This window comes from Nematolebias whitei, chromosome 2 (genome assembly GCF_014905685.2).
Source record: "Nematolebias whitei isolate Nwh7 chromosome 2, NemWhi1, whole genome shotgun sequence".
NCBI lineage: Eukaryota > Metazoa > Chordata > Actinopteri > Cyprinodontiformes > Rivulidae > Nematolebias > Nematolebias whitei.
In genome coordinates this window covers 28,423,586-28,446,576 of record NC_056499.1, presented here as the reverse complement: position 1 = coordinate 28,446,576, position 22,991 = coordinate 28,423,586, and the positions used below count along the sequence as shown (strand labels likewise).

At 38.7% G+C, this 22,991-nt stretch overlaps 1 protein-coding gene across 1 annotated transcript in view; it reads right to left on the bottom strand.

Moving 5' to 3' along the window:
- The window catches only part of ntrk3b (neurotrophic tyrosine kinase, receptor, type 3b), a 143,389-nt gene extending 120,743 nt beyond the window's left edge, over positions 1-22,646 (bottom strand). The window contains exons 1-7 of the mRNA XM_037694051.1: positions 22,636-22,646; positions 21,913-22,067; positions 21,331-21,473; positions 17,085-17,226; positions 5,506-5,805; positions 4,975-4,989; positions 2,516-2,565 (exon numbers count right to left, since the gene is read on the bottom strand). Of these exons, the coding sequence (XP_037549979.1) occupies positions 2,516-2,565; positions 4,975-4,989; positions 5,506-5,805; positions 17,085-17,226; positions 21,331-21,473; positions 21,913-22,067; positions 22,636-22,646 (816 nt within the window). The remainder of the gene's footprint in view (positions 1-2,515; positions 2,566-4,974; positions 4,990-5,505; positions 5,806-17,084; positions 17,227-21,330; positions 21,474-21,912; positions 22,068-22,635) is intronic.
- Positions 22,647-22,991: the final 345 nt, after the last annotated feature.

Here is a 22,991-nt window from a genome sequence, read left to right as displayed (position 1 = left end):
AGATACGATATACGCTAAACCAAAGCCAAACGGCACACCAAAAGATCTCAGGTATACACTAAACGCTAATAATGCAAAACAATACAGTGTAACAACAGCTGCCCGAACATACTAGGTGTCCTTGATCTTGGGTCAACATTAACCAAGAACAATTACTGAAGTATCAAACAGAGTTATTTGCAAATAAAACTAATTCATATGATTAAAAACACAATGTATATAGCTCAGTGGTTCCCAACCCTGGTCTTCAAGGAACACTATCCTGCATGTTTTAGTTGTTTCTCTGCTCCAACACACCTGAGTCAGTGAATTCATTACTTCCTCAAGTTCTGCAACCTGTTAATCACTAATTCATTCAAATCAGGTGTGTCAAAGCAAGGAAACAATTAAAACACACAGGATGGTGTTCCTCAAGGATCAGGGTTGGGAACCACTATTTTTTTTAGTTGGTTCAGAACCTTTGCCATAACTAGCCTCCCTCCAACCAAAAGCCTACTGAATCACAGTGTAACACTTTACTACAATAACTTAGACAAGTGGAAGATTTGAATGTCAAAGGTTTTAATGTGTAAAAAAATAAATAAATATAACAGACAAACTTTTAAACTGTTATTCTGCCCTGAAGCATATTTAATGTTAGGGTGTACAAACTGGAAATTGTAATATTGTCTCTTTAACTTGTAAATTAGGTTGCAGCTTTTAACAACTTTATTCTTCCACAACATGTCAGAACCAATGAAAGTTCATTAGATGAACTGGAAACCATTAAAAACTGTGCATTAACTTGTTTGAGAAAAGATACAACTTTCATTAGGTCTTCCTAAATTAGCATACTCTCAATTTGCATATCTGCACACCAAAAAAAGACACTTCTTCACGTTAAATTTCCATTCTGAATCTTCTTAAGTATCACTAAGTGTTTTAAAATGTTTGCAACACTTTCAGTTATGAGTCTGCCACAGTTCACTGGTGTAGCAGCAGCGACACATTACACTTTCGTAATGTGAATCCTAATTTTTTTTTTTGTGCGGTTGCCCAAAAGAAGTGTTAGCACAGCATTTTACACAGTGGATAAATGATCACAGTGGGGAAAATGCAGGTGTAATTATTAACGCTCACAATGGCTCTCTTCCATTCATGTATCACAGGATGGTACTCCAGTGACCAGCGTGCTCATATCGAGGAAGTAGAACTGCCACACCAGAATGACAGCAGCTATTATTAAAGATATTATTACACCTTAGCTGTTCCTGCTCTCATACGTCAAAATGTCTCCCATTATTAAGTCTATTAACAGCCCATTAATGATTAGTCCACTATTGAAAGACTACAGAACCACAGTCTTCAGAAAGGGGAAAATAGAAAAGTTTTGTGTGATATGAAGGAACTATTTAACAACATGATGATGACAAATATGCTGTATTAACATACTGACACCACAGAAACAATACCAGTCTGTAGGAAGATTTGTCATACAGGAATTATTTAAGGGAAGATTAAAGACATTTAAAAATAAACTTAAAGATAAGGTAACCAAAATATTTAAAGGATTTTTTTCAGAAATGTTATGATGTAATGTTATGGATGTAACTGGGACCCCGTGTACATAATTTCGCTCCACCACATGTACCACATGAGGTGCGAATGACAATAAAGAAACTCTGACTGACTCTGAACAAATAATATATTACCTGTTGCTGAGTTTTGAGAAAGTGTTTTTGACTGCACAGAACATTAGGTACTCCATATGTCATCTTAAGACAACAATTTCCAAAATATTACACCAGCTCATTCAAACACTCAAAAACCTTTACATCGTTCTCAATAAAAGTGCTGTAGAAGTTAAAGCTTATGCTAAGCTACAGCTTGTTTTTCTTCTGCTGGAAATAAAGTGGAAATGTCATTTTATTAAAAAAACAGCACACATTTATGTTTAAGAAAGTAAAACGTTCTGAAAGCTTGATATCGCAAGGGAAGTAATTCTAGAGCTCCTTTATGCTCTCCTGTACGTGAATGAAACTTCAACCTTTAACCTTCGCAGCAATGTCCCCACCAGCTCTTTGCACTGGTAACTAAGCACTCTGCAGTCTGACAGCTTTATCTGGGAAAGGTACAACTTGAGGACTTTTTAGAGAAAGTACAATAGAGGATCGGCCAGTCACTTTCTGTGCAACTGACAAGTAATTTTAGCACATTAAGTACCTCCATCTCATAATGTGAAGAAGTCACGCTCAGTTCAGGTGTTTCTGGAAGACCAACCTGACAAATTGGTGTTAAGCTTTAAAATAGAATCATTCTGCAGTATTCTGCTTCCATCACTAACACCGTTACCATTTCTGCTCTCACGTTAACATTATTTGCAGTTTCGGCTGCTGTGCCTCAGCGCTGTGCGTTCAAGTAAAGCAGACCAAACAATGAGCACACCCCTACAAGGGTTCACTGACACAACGGTTTGTGGTAAAGTACGCAGCTATTTAAGAACTGTTTCACAAACATCATTAAGGAAAAAACTCACCCCGAATGTGTCTTCTTCTGGTCTGCCTGGATCAACGTCTGTAGGCGGATCTGTGACACAGAATCACATGAATAGGCATCAGAGTCTCTGGGAGACGATAAATCATTGTGGCCTCTGCTCACGCCCACACTCCTTTAGCAATAGTAAATACGGTATATATAATGACTGATCTTTGTTCATTTGTTTTATAGTCAGGGAAAAATGTGTTGTTATAAAACACAGTTAAAATAAGATAATATGAACCTTCATGTCTGAACGCAGTTATACACACCATCATCATGTAAATAATTTTAAAAAAGCATTTCCAAAGATCAGTGTGCAAACAGTTAAAAAAATGGTATCTGGTGTGCTTAATATAGCACACATGATTTTAAGATTACATTAAATATATTCACAAAAAAAATGGTTTTAAAAACTTTTAGAGATAGACAATACTACATCTGTTTATGTGTGTCTTTACATAAGCTGTATCATGAAAACATATAGTGTTGACCACGGCAGGATTATGTATAGAGACTTTTTTTTTTATTTAAACAACCTTGAACACTGAAATCTGCCTTTTGTCAATGTAAAAACCAATTGCTGGCCAGTCAGGCTCAAGCTGCTGATGACACAGCAGACATGGACATTTTACTTAAGTTGCGCAAATGCAAGCATTTGCAAAAAAGACAGTATGCATTACAGAAAACAAAACAAGGTACAGCTGAAATTATAAATTGTATAAGCCATAAAAAGCTGACACTTGTATGCCAAATATCACATCTGGCAAATAAAAATTGCCTGACAAACACTGAAAATGTACAAAGCAAACAAGAAGATACACACTGAGGCAAAACTGAAACCTTCCTGTACTCAGATCATCATACATTAATGTAAAATGTGTAGGCCTTTGTGTTCAAATACTATACAGAGAATCTTAAAGTTTTGACACGCAGAAATACGTCTCCGTGTCATGACAGAAACCCATAAAAGAAAATTAACTGAGCTGAAGGAAAATCTAGACTGAGGCCTCCAGCCAGGACATCAGAGAGTAATTGTGGGCAAATTAATGGCCACATGGCAGACACTGCCACATGCACAGACACAAAAACACACACCGTACTAGTGTGTGTGCTCTGTGTCCCTATCTCGCGGCCTTGATCCTTGTTTTCTCTCCTCCCTCTGCCCTACTCTCATCTCTGCAGCGTTAGCATCAGTCCTCCCGCCAGTCTGCCCTCTATGACTGAACTCCCTCATGCGAAGCTGTGAGTGTGTACATGTACGCCAATATGAAGCTGCGGCATGCCTCATGCAGTTTGCCGCACAGTCCATTCATCTCCATCACTGGCAGTACTGTAGCCTCATAATCCGTGGCTGATTAGTAAGAATGGCCTCGTATAGATATGGGAGGAGACTGATGAAGGTCAGAGATCGAACTGACCCACTTTGTTTGAGCTGTCAACAGTGAGGCCACCACCACAGTCTGAGGCCAAACCTTACACCACAAACAAGTGGATCTGCAGGAGCAAGCGAGATCATGCCAAAGCAGTTTCTTCTGTATTCCAACTAAATCCGAAGATATTCAAGCCCTTAGCAGCCATTAAAAAAGGTGGAACTCCTGAGCGCACATTCTGAAGAGACTTGTACAGGATGAAAATACATTAATTGATGTGAGATATAGTCTACTAATTGCACTAACTTTTGCAAACAAAACTCTCCAGTTACTCTTGGGTCAAAATGACCCAAGTTGAAGTAGGATCATTTTGACCCAAGGGTAGCAGAAGGGTAGTACTCTAATTCATGGAACAAGGGCAATGGGGACATAAGGAAATGGAAATTTATTGGGGCAGTCTGTTTTCTGATAGGTTTACACTCATCCAATTCTAAAGCATAACTAAAAGTACCTACACATCCACATTACACTGCAGTGTGCCACATCGCCAGATTTTTGTCAAGGGCCTTTTGGCTTGTGGCCTAAAATAAAAATAAACAAATAGATACTACAAATAGATAAATACGGCACCTCTATGACCTAATCAAATGCTTTTATCCAGATGTAGAAGCTCAAATGCAAACACCTGGAATTCAACTCAGTTCAATTCAAAATACTTTATTTATCCCAAAGGGAAATTAAATGTTGTTGGAATGGAAGGTACGGCATCTTTGAATTGCGTAAATATGAATGCTACAGAGGAAAGGACGCAATACAGGTAATGCTTTCACCATTCAGCAAAGCCATTGAGAAGAGAAACCGATAAGGAAACAGAGGAGCAACACTAAAAGCTTCTTTCGAGACTGTAGCACAAAGTGAACAAATTTCTCCATGGTTACAATCTTAAAAGTGGTAGTCAAACGGTAATGAAGTGGCTTTGCCTCAGCATATGTGTGTGCACAAACTGACACCAAATAAGCGATAAAGAAAGAAAAAGGACTGGGGAAAAGAAATCCCAACAGGGTTACATTTGAAAATGGAAACTCACCCATTTCCACTGTGTCTGCAAAAGAAAAGACAGAGAGCATCATGCTATGTCAGTAAATCGACAGAAGATTTTAACCCTGGAATATTGACCATGAGGAGAAATTTGCCAAACTTTGTGGAGTTTTTTCACCCCCTTCCTGTGAACTCAGCATGAACTACAAGTGAACAGTCTACCTGACTGAACTGTGGATGAACCTTGGCTGCTATCCAGCCAGCAGGGATTAGCTGCACAACCAGCACACTCTGTAGAGAGATTCTTTTAATAAATGAAAAAAAAAGCAAACAATAAAAACTCACGACAGAGTTTACGCATAATGTCGAACCTACAATGTATAAAACAAGTAGGTAAACATAAATATATTGAAACTTTGCTTTAATCATGATGACATCAGAAAAAGGAACATTCTGGCACTTGTTTAAATCAGAGTTAAGTAACTGTGTTTGTTCTACTCATCTTTTGATTCCTTATCAAAAACAGAAGCCCTGTAAAGTAGCCATTATTGACAGAAACAAAACATTGTTATCCACTCACCATTTTCATCAGGAGGCATGAGGAAGTGTCCATACACAGTCTTGGTGACTGTTCCCAGAGGGTTACTGGCCTCCAGAGTGTAGTTCCCGTTATTTATGTGTGTTGGGTTCTGGAAAGTAAGACAGCCTTCCAAGTAGTCTTGGTAGAAGTCCATTTCAGTCCGTATGTAGTCACTCTGTCGAATCTCCTTCTGTTTGTGGAACCAACGCAGCTTGGGGTGTGGGTATCCACGAACTGTGAATTCAATGCAGGTGTCAAGGCGTTGCTCTGGCTCAGCCAGTCTCAAGATAACTGGAGGAACTGCAACAAAGAAGGAGATAAAATAGAAGATTTAAATACTCTGACCACAAGCATGCATGTTAGGCTGATTGGTAACTCCAAATTGTTCTAGGTGTGAGTGAGAAAGTGAATGGTTGTCTCTTTTGTCTCTATGTGGCCCTGTGATGGACTGTAGACCTGTCCAGGGTGTACTCAACCCCTCGTACAGTGATAGCTGGACATGGGCACCAGTGCTCCCCGTGACCCGAAAAGGAAGAAGCGGGTAAAGATAATGGATGGATAGGTGGATGGATGGATGGATCTTGAATGTAAAGGGAAACAATAAATCAGCATGCCATGTATAAGACCTCTGCCTGCTGCGAAATATATTTATTTTAAACATAACTTTTGAAATACAAGGATCTGCATAAGTTAAGTTCAACAACCCTTTTTAAAACCTAAAAAAGCAGGAGCACATCAAACTCAAAATGATTCACCAGAGGTGACATTTATAAGACAGGTTTCTTACTTGCAGTGGTGATGAGGCTGTACCATGTTCTGTATTCAATTGTCAATACATGAGAAACAAAAAGTATGACAGGACCTGCTTGAAATAGATCTAAAAATGCATTTGGCATGAAGAAGTATAATTTTCTGTTTATTTTCTGACGGAAAGCCACACACTTTTGAATCAACAATGCCGCCAAGCTGAGAAGCAATTTATCACTTTAATACGATCAGATACACCTTGGGAACAACACTGATTTGCCTTTGCGATGAGTCACTCTTCCCATTTTATTATCAGAAGGAAGTTTTTGGCAGGTAGTACAGCTTGGCATAGCCCCTCACTCTGTTTCTGTCTCCAACATTGTCGGAGACAGAAACAGAGACATTGTTACAGACACATTGTCTCCGACTACGCACCAAACCTACCCAGCCACCTTCAGGGCTCACATGAACATACAGTCATAATACACCATTGTCTTGTCTTCAGCTGGGATTCAGAGAAGCTAAAGGTGTGCAATGTGCAGTGCAAAGAAAAAATGAGAAGCACTGCTGGCAGAGCCCAAACACTGCTTTTGTACCACAGCAGTTTGAAACAGGAGTGGCCTCAATAGGCTTTTCATAAACCAACTCAATCGGTAAGAAAAGTGGAAGTTGTTGTAAATCATCTTTAGGGTCAATGTGTACAGCTGTTTTTATGTTTTGTATTTTGTTTAAAAGTATTTAAAAAAATCTAGAAGCTGCTAGAGGTTTGTCAGTATCTTGTTGGTATTTCTGTTCAAATATCATGGCTATAAAGTCCTTCTCCTTGCAAAGAAGCCCAGCAACCCTTCAAATGAAACAGTCACGTGTATTCAAAATCCAAATCTTGGCATTACAGATTTTCTATTTATCAGTTTATGATTGGCACCACTCTACTTGTCATTTGCTTACTTCCCTATTCTCTCACAAACATACAATGCCAAAAATCCTAAACTCTGGCGTCTTATAGTAAACAGGAAAGAATCAATCCACTGCATAAAACTGCAGCCTCAAAAAGAGGGGAGCCAACTCTTGGACATTTCATCAGATTAAGCCTACAGAGCCAGATCCACACCGATCTTCTTAAAAAAGGAAGTGCATTCGGAATTCCTCTAGCAGCACTTGCCTTAAGGCAGGGTTTCATTCTTCTTTTTACACCTGATTTGGTAATCCAGCACAAGTAATTTGATAAAGCAGATCAAATGGTGTTTGTGGAAGAAGGGATTTGCTTATGAGTCAAAAATATTCAGAACTCTATATTTTTCCAGGGTGAGTAATAAAAGGTGAGCAATGCTATTGTCTTCTAGAGAAGACGGTTCATAAATGTACAAAATTATGATATTAATGTATTTTTATTATGGCTGGTGAACCACTGAACATGACTTATCCAAGCAAAGAGAAAGTGAAAACACAAGATTAAAAGTCCAGCATCCCTTGAAGGATTGCATATCACTTATCACCTTTGAAGCCAGAGTAACTTATATTGTCTCTTATAGAGATCTTGGGGCATCTGTTAGCTCCAAACATTTGCATTAAGAACGATGTTCAGCTACTAAATCAAAGTTTAGCTTAATATCAGTACATTTGACCAAGTTACAACTATTCCTGTGTTTGCAAAGGTGGATTAGCTGTGGTGGTCAATTTAAAGTGGATATTCTCCAAAAGTGAATCAGTTTTAGATGTACCGCCAATGAGAGTTTCATTAAAATCTTTTAACTGGTGTATGGGGTATTTTTCCAACATGACAAACAAACACACAGAGACAATGGCAAAAACATTTCCACTCTTTAACCAACGGTCATTAAATAGCCCAGTCAACCTTTATCATCAAGAGTTATACCTTGACCAGTCACTGTCCAATGATTATATTCAAAGTAACTGTCAGCTTTGCCATCGAGAGCTCGTGTTTTCAAAGTAAGTAATATCCATCAAGTAAAGACATGAACAAACTATTTACTTGTGTTTAGAAGCTGTCATTTCATACATTCATTTGGTGACAGACAACATTACAAAGAAGTCATTCAGCTGATCCAAAGGCAAAAGCTTGTGTATGTGTGAACGGGCTGGTGCGGGGGCGTATGAAGAGCTGTGATTTAGAGCGCATGGAAGAGAAAAGATAAGAGTAAAAAAAAAAAAAATGGACAGAAGTAGGGCCCAAAGAAAAAGAGAAAGCTGAAAGTGAAAATAATAATAATTCTTCTCTTGATAGACAAGTCAGGGACTGATCTATTTTCCCCCTCAGCGTGGCTGTCAGCCCAGTCTTAGTCAATACAATGCAAGTCATTACTGCTCGGCGTGCTCGTCCACACGACCCCGACGTCCTCGTACTGTCCACATAGATGACAAGCTTTGATAACTAAATGTCTTTGATCAGGGAGAAGTCTGAATACAAGGCTAGTTGTGCAACGTTATCTGCTGTTAACACTTGTGTATTGCAAATGCCATCTTCCAGGCAGACTGCAGATACAGATCATAACTGGTGGTGACAGGGGGGGCAGCAGGATCATGGCATTGATATTAGCACATACTCCCTCTGGGCTAAAGCATGCTGTGATTAAGATTTTAAACTGTCAGAGGCAGCACAGGGCCGACTGCTGTCGGACCATTCTCTTACTTCCAATCCCAATTCCAAAAGTGTTGGATTAAATTTACAAAATCACGATGCAGTGATTTGCTAATTTTAGAAGTCTGTTTCATTCACAGTGTAACATGAGAAACTGGAAATGTTTTTAACATAAAACAAGTACCATTATTTTTAGAAAGAATTTGATTTTTTTAATTAGATGACAGCCACGCGTTTAAAAGGTGGGGAAAGGCTCAAGAGGCTTTAAAATAAAGAGGCACAAAAAAAATAAAATAAAATAAAATAAAACAGCTGGAGAATTTAGGAAAACAAGAAATATATCAAAAATAGGCAATTGAATGGTTGGCAACAAGTCAGCAAGAAGACGGTGTATGCGGAAATAATTGTAAAGAGGTTGAATCTGTTAGAAAAAAAGAAGGGTACAGGTTTACTAGCTTGTGGAACTCCAAGACAGAATATTATTCACTAATATGATTCAGAATAAATTTCCTCAACCAAAAATTGGTTAGACTTTGAATATACCACAAACCACAGTTCCTAACATCAAAAGATTTTAAGAATACTGTAAAATGAAATGTGCATGCAAAGGACAGGGCTGAAAGACAATACTGGATGCTCGTGGCACTGCATTAAAAACACGTCTGATTTTGATATGAATATCATTAAACAGGGTCAGAAACACTTCCAGAAATCATTGACTGTAAATACAGTTGCAGACAGTTTTCACAAATGTAGGATAAAGCTCTATCATGCAAAGAAGAAGAAATACGTTACCACCATTTAGAAACTCTGTTGTCTTCAAGCCAAAACTCATTCAAAATGAGATAGGGCAAATTAAAAAACTGCTCAGATGAACTGAAATTTACAATTATTTTTTTAGAAATCATAGCTGACATGTTCTCTATACTAAGTAGGAGAGGGACAACTTCCATCCATCTATTATCTTTACTTACTTTATCCTTTTCAGGTCACATGGGTCACTGGTGCCCATATCTAGCTATCACTGGGGGACACCCTGGACAGGACTCCAGTCTATTACAGGGACACATAGAGACAAACAACCATTCACTCTCTCACTCACATGTAGGGACAATTTAGAGTCACCAATCAGTCTAACATGTAAGTTTTTGTTCTGTGGGAGGAAACTGGAGCACCCGGAGAAAACCCACACAGCATGGAGAGAACATGCATACTCCACCCAGAAAGGCCCAGGGCCCAGATTGGAACAGGCAACCTTCTCACTAAGAGGTGACAGCTCTACCAACTCTGCCACCATGCCACCCGCCTATCATTTATGCACAGTTTTAAAGCTTGCCTCTCTGATGGTATGGGGGCACATTATAGCTGGGGCAGCTTACGCAACAGGAAAGGTACTATGAAGGTAAAATGTATGAACAGGTTTTAGAACATCTTCTCCAAGAAGTCTTTTTCAGATAAGGCTTTGAATATTTTAGCAAGATAATGCCAAACCACAAACTGCATCAATTATAGTTTAGTTTTGCAGTAAATGAGTTTGGGTGCTGAACAGACCTGCCTGCAACCCAGACTTCTTATCTATTAAAACCATTGACATGTCATGAAACAAAAACAGTCTGCAAAGAGACCCAGAACTGTTATCGATCAACAACGAGACAGCATTCCTGTCCAAATCCTCCAACAGTTCTTCCTGGACAATTACAGATTGTGGTTAAAGGGAACAGAGACAAAAATGACCCTGTCCAACTCTTCTGACATGCTGCCATCAAATTCAAAATAGCCCCCTAAATGTTGTATATTGGCAGCACGGTGGCATAACTAGTAGAGCTGCTGCCTCTCAGCGAGCAGGTCACCGGTTCAAATCCTGGTCCGGGGGCCTTTCTGGGTGGAGTTTGCATGTTCTCTCTGTGCATGTGTGGGATTTCTCTGGTTACTCCGGTTTCCTCCCACAAACCAAAAACATGCATGTTAGGCTGATTGGTAACTCTAAATTGTCCCTAGGTGTGAGTGAGAGAGTGAATGGTTGTTTTTCTCGTTTGTCTATGTGTCCCTGTGATGGACTTGTGACCCGTCCAGGGTGTACCCCGCCCCTCGCACAGTGATTGCTGGATATGGGCACCGGCGACCCCCGTGACCCAAAATGGAAGAAGCGGGTAAAAGATAATGGATGGATGGATATTGTATCTTTTTAGTTTAAACATTTGATGCGTTTACCATGTTCCATTGTGAGAAAATGGGTTTGTGAGATTTGCAAATCATTGCATTCTGTTTTTATTTACATTTTACACGATGTCCTAACTTTTCAGAATTAGGGTTGTACATGGCGTCAATACAAGATACTGTCTTGCTTATGTTGCAGGAAAATCTACTAACCCTGGAGTAAATGTGTGCTGCATTATTAATCAGAAGATGTACAGTGTGTACAGCACTAAAAGAAAGAAAAGCAGGCAAGCTGAGTGGATCCACATTGCTGCAGAGCTGCAATTGTTTTTGCCGACAGCAGAACAATGTGCCTGCAGAACTTGCATTGTGGGTAATTACACTTTAGCTAAAATAGCGAGCTCATCTTTGAATGCAGAGCCTGTCAGAGGATGGCTGGTAATTTTGCTGTCAATCAGATTACTCCTTAATCAGAGCAGCAGTTTAAGCTATTTTATGACATTTCCAGCGACAATAGGCTGCACAGGGGAGGAAATGTAATTACCATCAGAGCATGTGGTGAAAAATTAATAAGTTAATTTGCTGCACCAGCAGAGTGTCAACAGGAAAAATGAAAAAAAATATACTGGGAAAAAAAAGAAGAGCCTTGAGATGTACATCCATTGAGTGTCCATGTAAAGGAAGCCCTGAAGACATGATGTCGCAAAGTCAATCTGTCATTCTACGCGGAGCCTCAGCAGCTCGGCTCCAGCAGGGAGTGCTTGAATTGTTGACAAATCTCTCCCTGTCTTGTGGCGTGATGCATTGCAAACAGCAACAATAGATTGTGCTCTTCGAGAGGAAGCTTGCTACAAAAAGAAAAATGTCAGGCACCTTTGATAAATATTTGCTTTAAAAACAGTCTGTCCCAAACATGCCCAGGGCCAATCCAGTGGGCAGAGTTATGTAAGAGCTGAAATACATGCTGTAATTCATAGTCTGGATGTTGGAGGAGCATTCTGACATTCTGATGTTACCAAATCATTGCTTTATCATGGCTCAGGGTTAGAGTTTTTTCTCCGGCTTCCTTCTTTCTTCCGCTCACATCAAGGCTGAACTTTCATGCAGGCTGGAGGGTAGATTCTTGCTAATTGGCTACATTAATTTCACTTGGTTTGTAACTGTGCAACACCTCATTGCATTTTAAATGTACCTGCATAATTTGGCTGCTCAGCTTGATAAAGGAGTTTTATTTGTATTTTCTTCTTTTTTTGTGTGCGATCTGAATTATTCTCTTAGATTTTCTGGGGTATTTTTACATGATAAATGTCAATACATTTCAGAAGCCTTTGACATTTCATGCAATGAAAACTGCTGAGTGTTTGAAGACCCAAGCATTCATAACATTCCCAAAGGATTTGAAATAAACCCTTTATAAACAATTTTACAGTTTTCAGTTTGTTGCTTGGCTGAATTTAAGAGCTAGTCTATATTATTGATGAACAATTGTGAATTTGCAGAGCACTGGGTGTAAAGCACGAGCTGTCTGCAAGCAAGAAAATAATACAATCTTTTTCTGAAACTGGCTCAGTTATTTCAGTTTGGCCTTTCACAATAAACAATTAATCAATTAATCAATTAATCACATGATAAATAAAAATTATCGACCTCATTTTCATTTACCAACTTTATAATTTCTTCGTGTCTCTCTTTCTACTGAAGACACTGGATGACAAAAGGCTCAACTCCGGTGCTCTTCACTGACCCCTCCCTTTCGCTTTTCTCTTTAAAATCTGTTTTAACCGTCCAAAATCACTTTTTTGGATCGTTAAAAGCAGCTAAGCTGAGAAGCTAAGCTACAAGCTAAGTTAACAGACCGACCATGGGAAAAAACCTCTGTCTTGTCAAAGCTCCAAAATTCACAGTTGAAACCCGTGTCTTTGTCTAAAAATGTGTTTTTCTCTGCAAAAAGAAACTGAGAACTTGTTTACTGATTTTTTTTATTAAAAGCTTTATGTGAAAAATGCTATGCTAAAGAGCACAAACCACACCAAGCATCCACCATTTTGAGAGCTGAAGAAAGGAAGTAGAGTCAGCCCATGTCACGTCAAATGGCCTCCCTCCCATTTTCCTTAGAGACACACTGCTCTCTCCCTCACTATCCACCTTTCGGTTCAAACAGTCTTATACTGCCATCCGGTGGTCAAAAAAGGTACTACACTTAAATAAATTAACCAACATTTCTTCTTAATAATAATTACTAATTATTGTCAAGTTTCAAACAACATTATCCTTTATCGCAATAATTTCTGAGACAATTAATCACCCTGAAAAATGTGTTATTGTGACAGGCCTAATTTCAGTACAATTTTGTAAAACAATTAAAAAAACACAATATCAATATAAAATATGTGTGATGTCGTACAAGGTGTTGCACAATTTGTTTGCACTCCTTATAGGTGTTGTAAATAATTATCAGCTACTACCACACCAAACCATATAACAGTATCTGTAAAATTATCATCACCATCTCTGCTTTGGCTATGGTTGATTAGCTGGAGCAGCCATCTTAAATTAAACTGACCCTAAATGTTGCATTAGTTGCACAATTACATGTGATTATTACTTTCTGAGAGATTCATTAAAATATGTAAAGTGGTTCGTAAAATTTTTGATGCATAGATACACGTGGAAAAATATTATCAACTGATTTAAATCTTTTGGTGGCAGGTGATAAAAGGAGCATTACATGAATTAGTGGTGTACATCTTTCAGATACACCACATTTAAACTTTTAAATACAACCCAATAAATACAGGGGTAAAACAAACTTGACACAATTAATTCTTCTGTCTGGAGTTAACATTTTACATTCAGGCTCTCAAAAACACGTTCTCACTGTTTTAATGCTGTGATTAGAAAATGTGTCATTTGCTGAACTGGATTCCTAATTTAGACAGATTTATTTACCAAACCTTTGCAGACCCAGATGAACCGGGTTACCAAATGTGGATAAGCCTCTGGCATGGTGGTAGGTAACAAGATTTCACTACAGTAATCACAGCACCAGCAGACTTCGCTGATTAACGCCTTCAGCAACAGAGCAACATGATTTCACATTTTAGAATTTGAGTTGTTTTCAGTGCAGCTATGGCAGATGAGCAAATACGATTTAATAACCAAAACGAAACTGCAGAGACGACGATACAGACGTTGTGCTGACTACATGTCTTTCTGTCGTACTGTAAAACATGGCTGACTGAAGCTGCTTTCTCTAACACCTCCTGTTTTAAACACAACGCAAACCCTGTGACACGTTAGCATGTTTAGCTCTGTTGGCAGTGCATTTAAGCTAACCCTGGATGGAGTGATGTAACAATTGTTGATTTTGTGGGCCCCAGAGGATGGATTCTACTGAGTTAAATCAGTGGTTTCTCATGTTTTAGCTTTTGACTCACAAAAGTCTTAGCCAGTAGAGACCCCAGCTGTTGCTGGTTCAAGTGTACAAGTACACATACTGTATTTTTCGCTGTGTAAGTCACATCTTTTTGCATAAATTAGCATGCCCTGCGACTTATATGGCAAATTAATTATTTATGTTTTTTTTCTCATATTTATAACTCAATTTTTGGCAGAGATTTGACAATGTTATTCATTCTGACGTGGAAAATATGGAACATTACCATTTTCAGCTACTAGAGGGTGCTCGACCAATATGGCAAGTCAAGTGTCTCCTTAATAGGGAAAAGTGGCTATTAATGAGACACTTGGCTTGCTATACAGGCCATCTTCGTCTCGCTCCGCAACTCCTGGAGCAAACATCAAATCAGCTGCATTTTGCCGTGCTGTCCAGGTGAAATTCAGCTGATTTGACAGTTAAAGTGCATTTATTAAGGAAAAGTTCAACTGAGACACACCGTTATTATAATGTCGAGCAAATCAATTATTGTTTTTAGGTGGTCATCTTGTTAAAGTTAGAAAAAATGCACAGCAAGTCCTCCCTCTGCGCGCTCCCGCAGCCGCAAATCGATTTTTGAAATGTAGCTGATTTGACCATTAAAGTGCATTTATTTAAAAAAAAGTTAAACTGAGACACACCTTTGCTATAGTTTTAAGCAAACAAATAATTGTTTTCAAGTGTTAACCTTGTTAAATTCTTGTTAAAGTCCTCCCGTGCATGCTCCCGTGGCCGCCATTTGGCAGCCAATCAATTTTTGGCACAACACCGGCCCACATTTACGGGTGGTCAGCAGTGACGCATAATAGATGCGACCTATATGGCAAAATGACGTATTTATGTTTTTTTTTTCAAAATTATTAGACATTTTTGTTATACGGTGGTGCGACGTGTACGGCGGCAAGTACAGTATAGAGTATACATATTTCTTTATAAGAGAAAAAGTGCTTATAACGTGAATTTGATTTAGCTCTTCTGAAGATGCTTCAGTTAGTGGTTCATGACCCACAGTGTGGTCCCAACACCAGCTTTATGGAGTCTCAACTCAAAATATTCTTTCCAACATTTATGAACAAAACTGATATCTAAAAAAACAACAATTTGATCAAATACAAACCTTGATACAAGCAATTATCCTGCGTTTAGAATAAATGGTTTCCGAACATTTTTTCTAAAACAAAACCTTGAAAAAATTTGTGTAATTAGTGAAAGCTTAACATGTTTTTATCCAAAAAATGTCTAATATAGTTTGTGTTTTCTGAATGTGTTCATCTAAACACACTAGTGGTATAGATGTATTGCTTTTGTATAAAAACGTATTTAAATAATAAGTTTGCATTAATAACAAAGTTGGTCAGCAAATGGGTCAGCGCTGACATTGTAAAGTTGCCTTACGCATTGTTTTAGTATTAGCGTCATAATTCACCATAATAATTTGTGCAGGACCCAGTACAGTGTTTGCTGCAAATTTTAATTAAGGTTTGTAAAAAGCACTTCATTAGGATTTGCAATAAAGTATGCGTTAAAAACTCTTCACAGACTGAAACAACCTTACAGACATGTTCTGGAGGTTTGACTTGATGCTGACATGCCAGACATTCAGTGGATGTCTTTTTAAGCTTGATTAACAGAATTAATTCTTTAATATTAGAACTGCTTTTAAATTCAATTTATATATCATTTGGATTAAAGCCAGAGCACACAGCCAGATATGTTTTTATATTTTAACTAAAGAGTATACATGACAGATATTTGTAGCCTCCAGGTCTGAAAAGTGAAGCCAATGCAAGTGCTTCTTAAAGCTTGAAAATTCCAGTTGGAAGCCTGAAATGACTTATTTGGTTGAAAAAAAAAAAAGTCTTCTGCTTGTCATATGACAGACTGGAAGCTTCTGTGAAGATTTTCCTAATCGCTAGCCTGAAGTGTTCTTCAACACAGCATGATAATAACTTTGTAAATTAGGCTCTCATTTAAAGTAAAACAGACGATAAAGCAGGGTGCGCTTTAAGGTGGGACCTCCCTCTGACTGACAAATTGCGACTGTGAGGATATTTACAGCACAGAGGTTTTCTCAGACTAAATTCACCTTCTCACTTTTAACATAATACGAGGTTGAGTAAATTCATCAGAATCCAGGTAAAAATAAGTATTGTGAAATGTGTTAACTTAACATTAAATATAAAATTTATTTCAACAATACAGACAGATATGTTTCTATTGTTCAATGTTTTTTATCCGCTTTTATATATCTAAATTAATGCGATGCATTACTAATTTTAAAGTAAAATTAAACGCAATGGAATTTTTAAAAATATATTATTTATTAACTTTAATGATACTAAACATAAGCAGCTATGTATATATAGAATGTATCAAAGTAATTAGCATGAGTGAATGTTTACAGTCAGTATACTCACCTTTGTGTACTTCAAGCAGTATTGAATCATTGTATCTTAATTAGACTGCTAGAAAGTTGTACTCATTAGGATAATGCATTTCTCTCCCTAATACCCAAATTTAAGCTGTGACGAAGATATCTGGCCCAATTTTCAAAAGTTTTGTCGCTGGTCTTTTACCCCCCAACTTGGCAGTACTTGAAACAGATTTAATCAACCTAATTATGGAAAGCATCCAACTTACACTGCACGTTAAGCTGGATTGAGGAGTTGGTCATGCCCACCACATTCTCGGCGATGCAGGTCAGCTGGAAGTTGTTGTCGTCTCGGCTGATGTTAAAAAGAGTCAAGTTGATGGAGTGGATGTTCGGCCAGTAAACATTCGACTGTGTGAAGAGACAAGGGGACACAGATAAAGAGGAGAAACACGGTTAGGTACGTGAACGATATACCGCAAAGCCCATTGTAAACCACTGCTGGGGTTTAAAATTTTAATCATCTAATTAAAAGTAAGGTTAATTATTCATTAGTTAAAATCCTGTTAAGGGAAACGGTGCAGTCAAGAAGCGTAGACTAGCTGAAGGAATTATCCACCTCACTGATCCGGGGGGTTGGGGGGGTTCTTACTAAAATAGGTTTAGCACAAAGGGAAGCATGTTAAAATGCACATTAGATGCATATTTGAGCACATCAGGAGGCCGAATACAATAATCAGGTCCCTGCTTTTATCCATCCAGTCTTCCTCTCACTGGCACACACTTCACTTGTGATATCACAGTACATGTATGTGTACTGCAATATGTATGTGTAAGGTGGAGGTAACTTTAATCTGTAAGGTCATTTGTGATTTTAAGTCATAGATGAAAATCACACCACAGTTTCAGTCTGTCCTCTTTTTGCTGTGTCTTTGCAGTTCTTCCAGAGACCCGGAGCTGGTGTCAGGGAGCCAGAGCGATGTATTAGTTGGTGTACTGAAGGTCCAAGCAGGAATACAGTTAAACTAAACTGGTTGTTTTGATCGGGGGTGGGGTAGGGGGTCATCCTTCTAATAACTTTTAAATTGTCTATAAAAATGGATGCTCAACAACCAGCAGCTTGAGAGCTGCCATCCAAACAGAAGCTGTGTCAGTGATTAATCCACCAACATCTTAGTCCTTTGAGGAGCCAGCATAGATTTGATTTAGCAGGTGGAATCAGAAAAGATGATTTAAAAACCCGTTGGACAAACATTTAGGTGTATAGAGTATTTAGTTTAGGATTATTTTTTATGACAGTAAAGGAAGTACATTTAGTTAATGATATGTGACAAACTGTTGAAAACTATGATTCTCACAGTGGTAAATTTTTTATTATTTTTTTTTATATATAGAAGTCCTTTGGAGCTATCACCTGGCATGTTTAATATTTTCACTTTTGAAGAGGAGGACTGTGCACAGTGATTCACAGTTGCATTTATTTCTTTGATAAGCTGGACCCCAAAATGTGAAACAACAGACATCACAACGATCCTTCAAAGAAAATCTATGTTCTGGTTGATTTTTGGCCACGTAGCAGAGGCTTCATCCCATGTGAAGGGAATGGAAAATAAGACGACTTTTTGGGTTACTTTAAAACTTGCTTAATATACTGTAAGTCTAAAATTTTTGGCAAAATAAGAAAAAATAATAATTCAACACCGACTACAGTGCATGTTTAATAAAACTTTAAACTTGTTATATGTATAGACCCCCCCCCCCCCAATATGGTTATAACTTTTGTTCCTCTATCCCTCATATTGACAGCATCACAGTTTATTCACTCTTGAATGAAGCAAATGACTGACTAGTGTTGTAGATGTTGATGTGGCAACAAAGTTCATACATTCTTATGATTTATATATAATGATTCACTTTTTCAGGCTTACAGTGATCATGGGTATTTTTTTTTATCAAAAGAAAAGAATAATATGTATTGCTGAGCAGAGTACTAATAATGAACTAGTGATGAATGTGAACACAATCAGACAGAGTTGAACTAACAGATCAGCTGAAGTACTGAAAGTACACTTAACAAAAATATAAACAATATATTTCTTTTTGCTCCATTTTTCATGAGCTGAACTCAAAGATCTGACTTTTTCTGAACAGAGGGGTCTCATCTGTGAATTAGAGCAACAAAGACCTTAAGAAACCCCTACTGTTAAGGTGTTTAGGTGTGAATGGCCAATCTACATATGTGTGTGTGTCTTATCTCACTCAGCCTTATAACCTGAATCTCTCACTCACTGCTCATTGAATTGAGAAAGATCCTCGGATGAGGAGCGAAACGTCTTCTGTTACAAATAAAGTCCAGTTGTTTTTGTATTGAACGTTGTTTGAATACATAATAGGTCATTTTCTCCTAAATATTGTCCACAAATTTGTGTAAATCCATGTTAGTGAGCACATAATCCAACATAATCCATCCATCTCAAAGGTGTGGCACATCAACATACTGATTAGACAGCATGATTATTGCACAGGTGTGCCTTAGACTGCCCACAGTAAAAGGCCACTCTAAAATGTGCAAATTATTTTTACTATTTGGGGGGTCCGTGGGGGTCAGAAAACCAGCTAGTATTTGGTGTAACCACCATTTGTCTCACACAGTGCAACACATCTTCTTTCCATAGAGATGAGTTGTTGAATGTGGGATGTTGCTCCCCTTCTCTTCAGTGGCTGTTTTTGAAGTTGCTGGATATTGTCAGGATCTGGAACATGCTGTGGTATACGGTGATCCAGTGCATTCCAAACATGCTCAATGGGTGAACTGTCCAGTGAGTATGCTGACCATGGAAGAACTAGGATATTTTTAGCTTCCAGGAATTGTGCACAGATCAGTTTAACATGGGACAGTGCATTAGCATGATGCAACATGAGGTGATGGTTGTAGATGAATGACACAACAATCTACCTCAGGAGAATGTCACAGTATCTCTGCGCATTCAAAATGCCATCAGTGAAATGCACCTGTGTTTGTTGTCCATAACATATGCCTACCCATTCTATAACCGTCCCCTGCCACCATGGGCCACTCGATTCAGGATCAGCAAACCACTCACCCACACAACGCCATACATGCAAGTCTGCCATCTGTCAATCAGTGAAAAGCGGGATTCATCCATGAAGAAAGCTCTTCTCCAATGTGCCATATGCCATTGAATGTGAGCATTTGCCCACTCAAGTCAGTTACAACAACAAGCTGCAGTCAGGTGGACACCCTGATGAGGACGACGAGCATGCAGATGAGCTTCTCTGAGATGATTTCTGACAGTTTGTGCAGAAATGCTTTGTTTATGCAAACCAGTAGTTGCAGAACTTGTCTAGGTAGCTGGTTTCAGAAATCCTGGAGGTGAAGATGCTGGATGTGGAGGTCCTGGGCTGATGTGGTTACACGTGTTCTGTGGTTGTGACACTGGTTAAATGTACTGCCAAATTCTGCTTTTCCTTTGGAGACAGCTTATGGTAGAGAAATGAACATGCATGGGCAACAGCTCTGGTGGACATTCCTGTAGGCAGCATGCCAACTGCACACTCCCTCAAAACTTGCAACACCCATGACATTGTGCTGTGTGATAAAACTGTACATTTTAGAGTGGCCTTTTATTGTGGTCAGCCTAAGGCACACTTGTGCATTAATCATACTGTCTAATGAGCATCTTGATACGCCACACCTGTGAGGTGGATATATTATATTGGAAAAGGAGAAGTGCTCACTAACACAGATTTACACAAATTTGTGAACACCATTTAAAATAAAAAAGACATTTTGTTTACATAGAAAAGTCTTGGAAAAATTGGAGCAAATAAAATGTATTTATATTTTTGTTCAGTATAGTTTACAACACAATTTTGTGAGACAGATTTAACCTCTGGTTCAAACTCACAAGCAGCTCTGACACACAATTGCCAATCTTCACTAACAACTGTTGTCATCTGACCCAAGTTCTGTCAGGTCAGAGCTGTCCATCTGGAGACCCACAGCCTTAAACTGCAATCAGTTCATCTGTTCATCGGTAATCAAACACTACACATTGCACAACTACTGGACAGCAGTGTGTAGACCGCTATAACACAGGTAATAAAGTATTCATTGGTAAGAAAAATGGCCACATCAACACAAATTTAGCAAAAAGATGAAGAAAAATAAAAGTTATGTCAAAAACCTCCAGTGATACTAGACATTGAGAGGCTTTACGTGCACTTGATCAGCACAAAATCAGTCCAAATAAATCTTGTTCACACATTTCAACATAAAATACATTATGGTTAACTCAAACTGAATAAAAAAAAAAACTAAGTCATCTCAACGAGAACAGGCCGGATTACTGTGACTCAAAAGGAACACCTTGAATCAAAGATGAATAGTCCTAAAATGATTCTAGTTCCTTGATGAGGTTCACATTCTAAATTTGGGACGTCCTGTTTGTTTGTCGAGTTACTTTTAGTGATAGTGACTTGTGCGATTCTGACCAGGTGTGTGTTGATGGAGTGCAGGCCGCTGACGGTCCAGTCTACTTCAGGCAGCGGTGATCCAGATCCGTTGCAGCTCACCGTCACATTGTCACCCTCTGTCACCAGAACACTGCCGTGACTCACGCTGATCTCTGGGAGGTCTGAAAAAACACAGGTTTGAAACAAACACACACACAACAGTTAGTATTTGGGTTGACATGCAAGTGCCACTTTAAGTGTTCATATATTTTCACATTAAGTCAGTTATTTATCTTTGATAATATTCGCCTTTCTTAAAACATTAGGACAAAGGAAGAGATACACAGCAGAAATCTCAGGGATGAGTCACCACATGGAGATGATACTGCAGAGTGCACAGGTTCTGTCACAACGCACAGCTCCTCATCACATCCACCTGGTAAGCTCTGTCACTTCTCCTCCTCTTTCTATCTCAACTTGTCTCCGTATTTTTGTCCTTTCACCTTTCTTCCTTTCTTTTATTTTCTGTTGCTCGTGTTTCTCTCTGACCCTTCTCTTTAGTTTTCTCTAGTTTTCCCTGTTGAACTTCCCTCATTTGCCACCTTCAGCCTATTTTCTTACCACAGTTGTGGATGTACATGTTGTGCAGTCGTATCTTGGTCGCTCCGTTTCTGCAGTACAGCTGCTGAGTGTGAAGCCCCGCCTCTCCCCTCTGCTGCCACAGCTGGATCCAACGGATGTCACAGCCGCAGTCGAACACCACTCCATCCAGACGTCTAGAAATACAACAGCAGTATTGATGACAACTATAACAGCGGCCTATAAACCCCACAAGGAACGGGATCGATGTTAACAGCTTCTACAACAGCGAGCATCACAAGCAAGCACACCTTGTTTAATGAAATTAGATCATTTCTTTAATTTTTTTTTTACCTGAAACATGATTTCAAATTTCTGCTGCCTTCTTCCTGGTCTAGCCAGCAGGTTTACTGGATATTGCAATTGTAATCATAGCCCAGAAGGGCTTGTGTTTTGGTTGTGTATATTGATGTGGATGATTAGTTCAATAAAGCCTCTTTCATAAAACTGTTCTGCAATGTGACCACAAGGAGAAGTCCCTTTTCAAGCTGCCTCTGGTTGTTCATAAATCACTACTTGAGCTGTTTATGTCCTGCACCAATGTGAACTTTTAGAAATGAAGCCAGCATCACAAAAACATAAGAAGGCACAGTCTGTAGCTTGGTGAGGTTATTATGGAGCACTACATATAAAATGTGTGAACAGTCCCCCATTTAAATCTTACAACCAGCTGGTGGTGCAGACTCTATCATCACAACATCGCACCCTCCATCCATGGTACCATTTTATCCTTTCATGAGTTGAACGTTATAACGCTGTGACTAGCTCACGTGGTAGCTTGAAGACATAACAGTGGGTTGACTTCAACCTAGGATATCGCCTAAGTCTCATATCCCACTGAGACCGCATGAAGACATCTCAGTTTTGGCTAAAAGTACTTTGTATTTGTGGAAGGGGTTATAGACAGAAGAAGTGCTTGTTATCCAGAAAACGTTGGCTTAATCCTTTATTTTATTCTTGCCAATCATGGCTATATGTAGGGGTCCTTTTTGGCATCAAGTCTGGTTTTAAACATTTAAACTTTTACTTTTAGAATAAAATCAAATTACAACCTTGCTGTC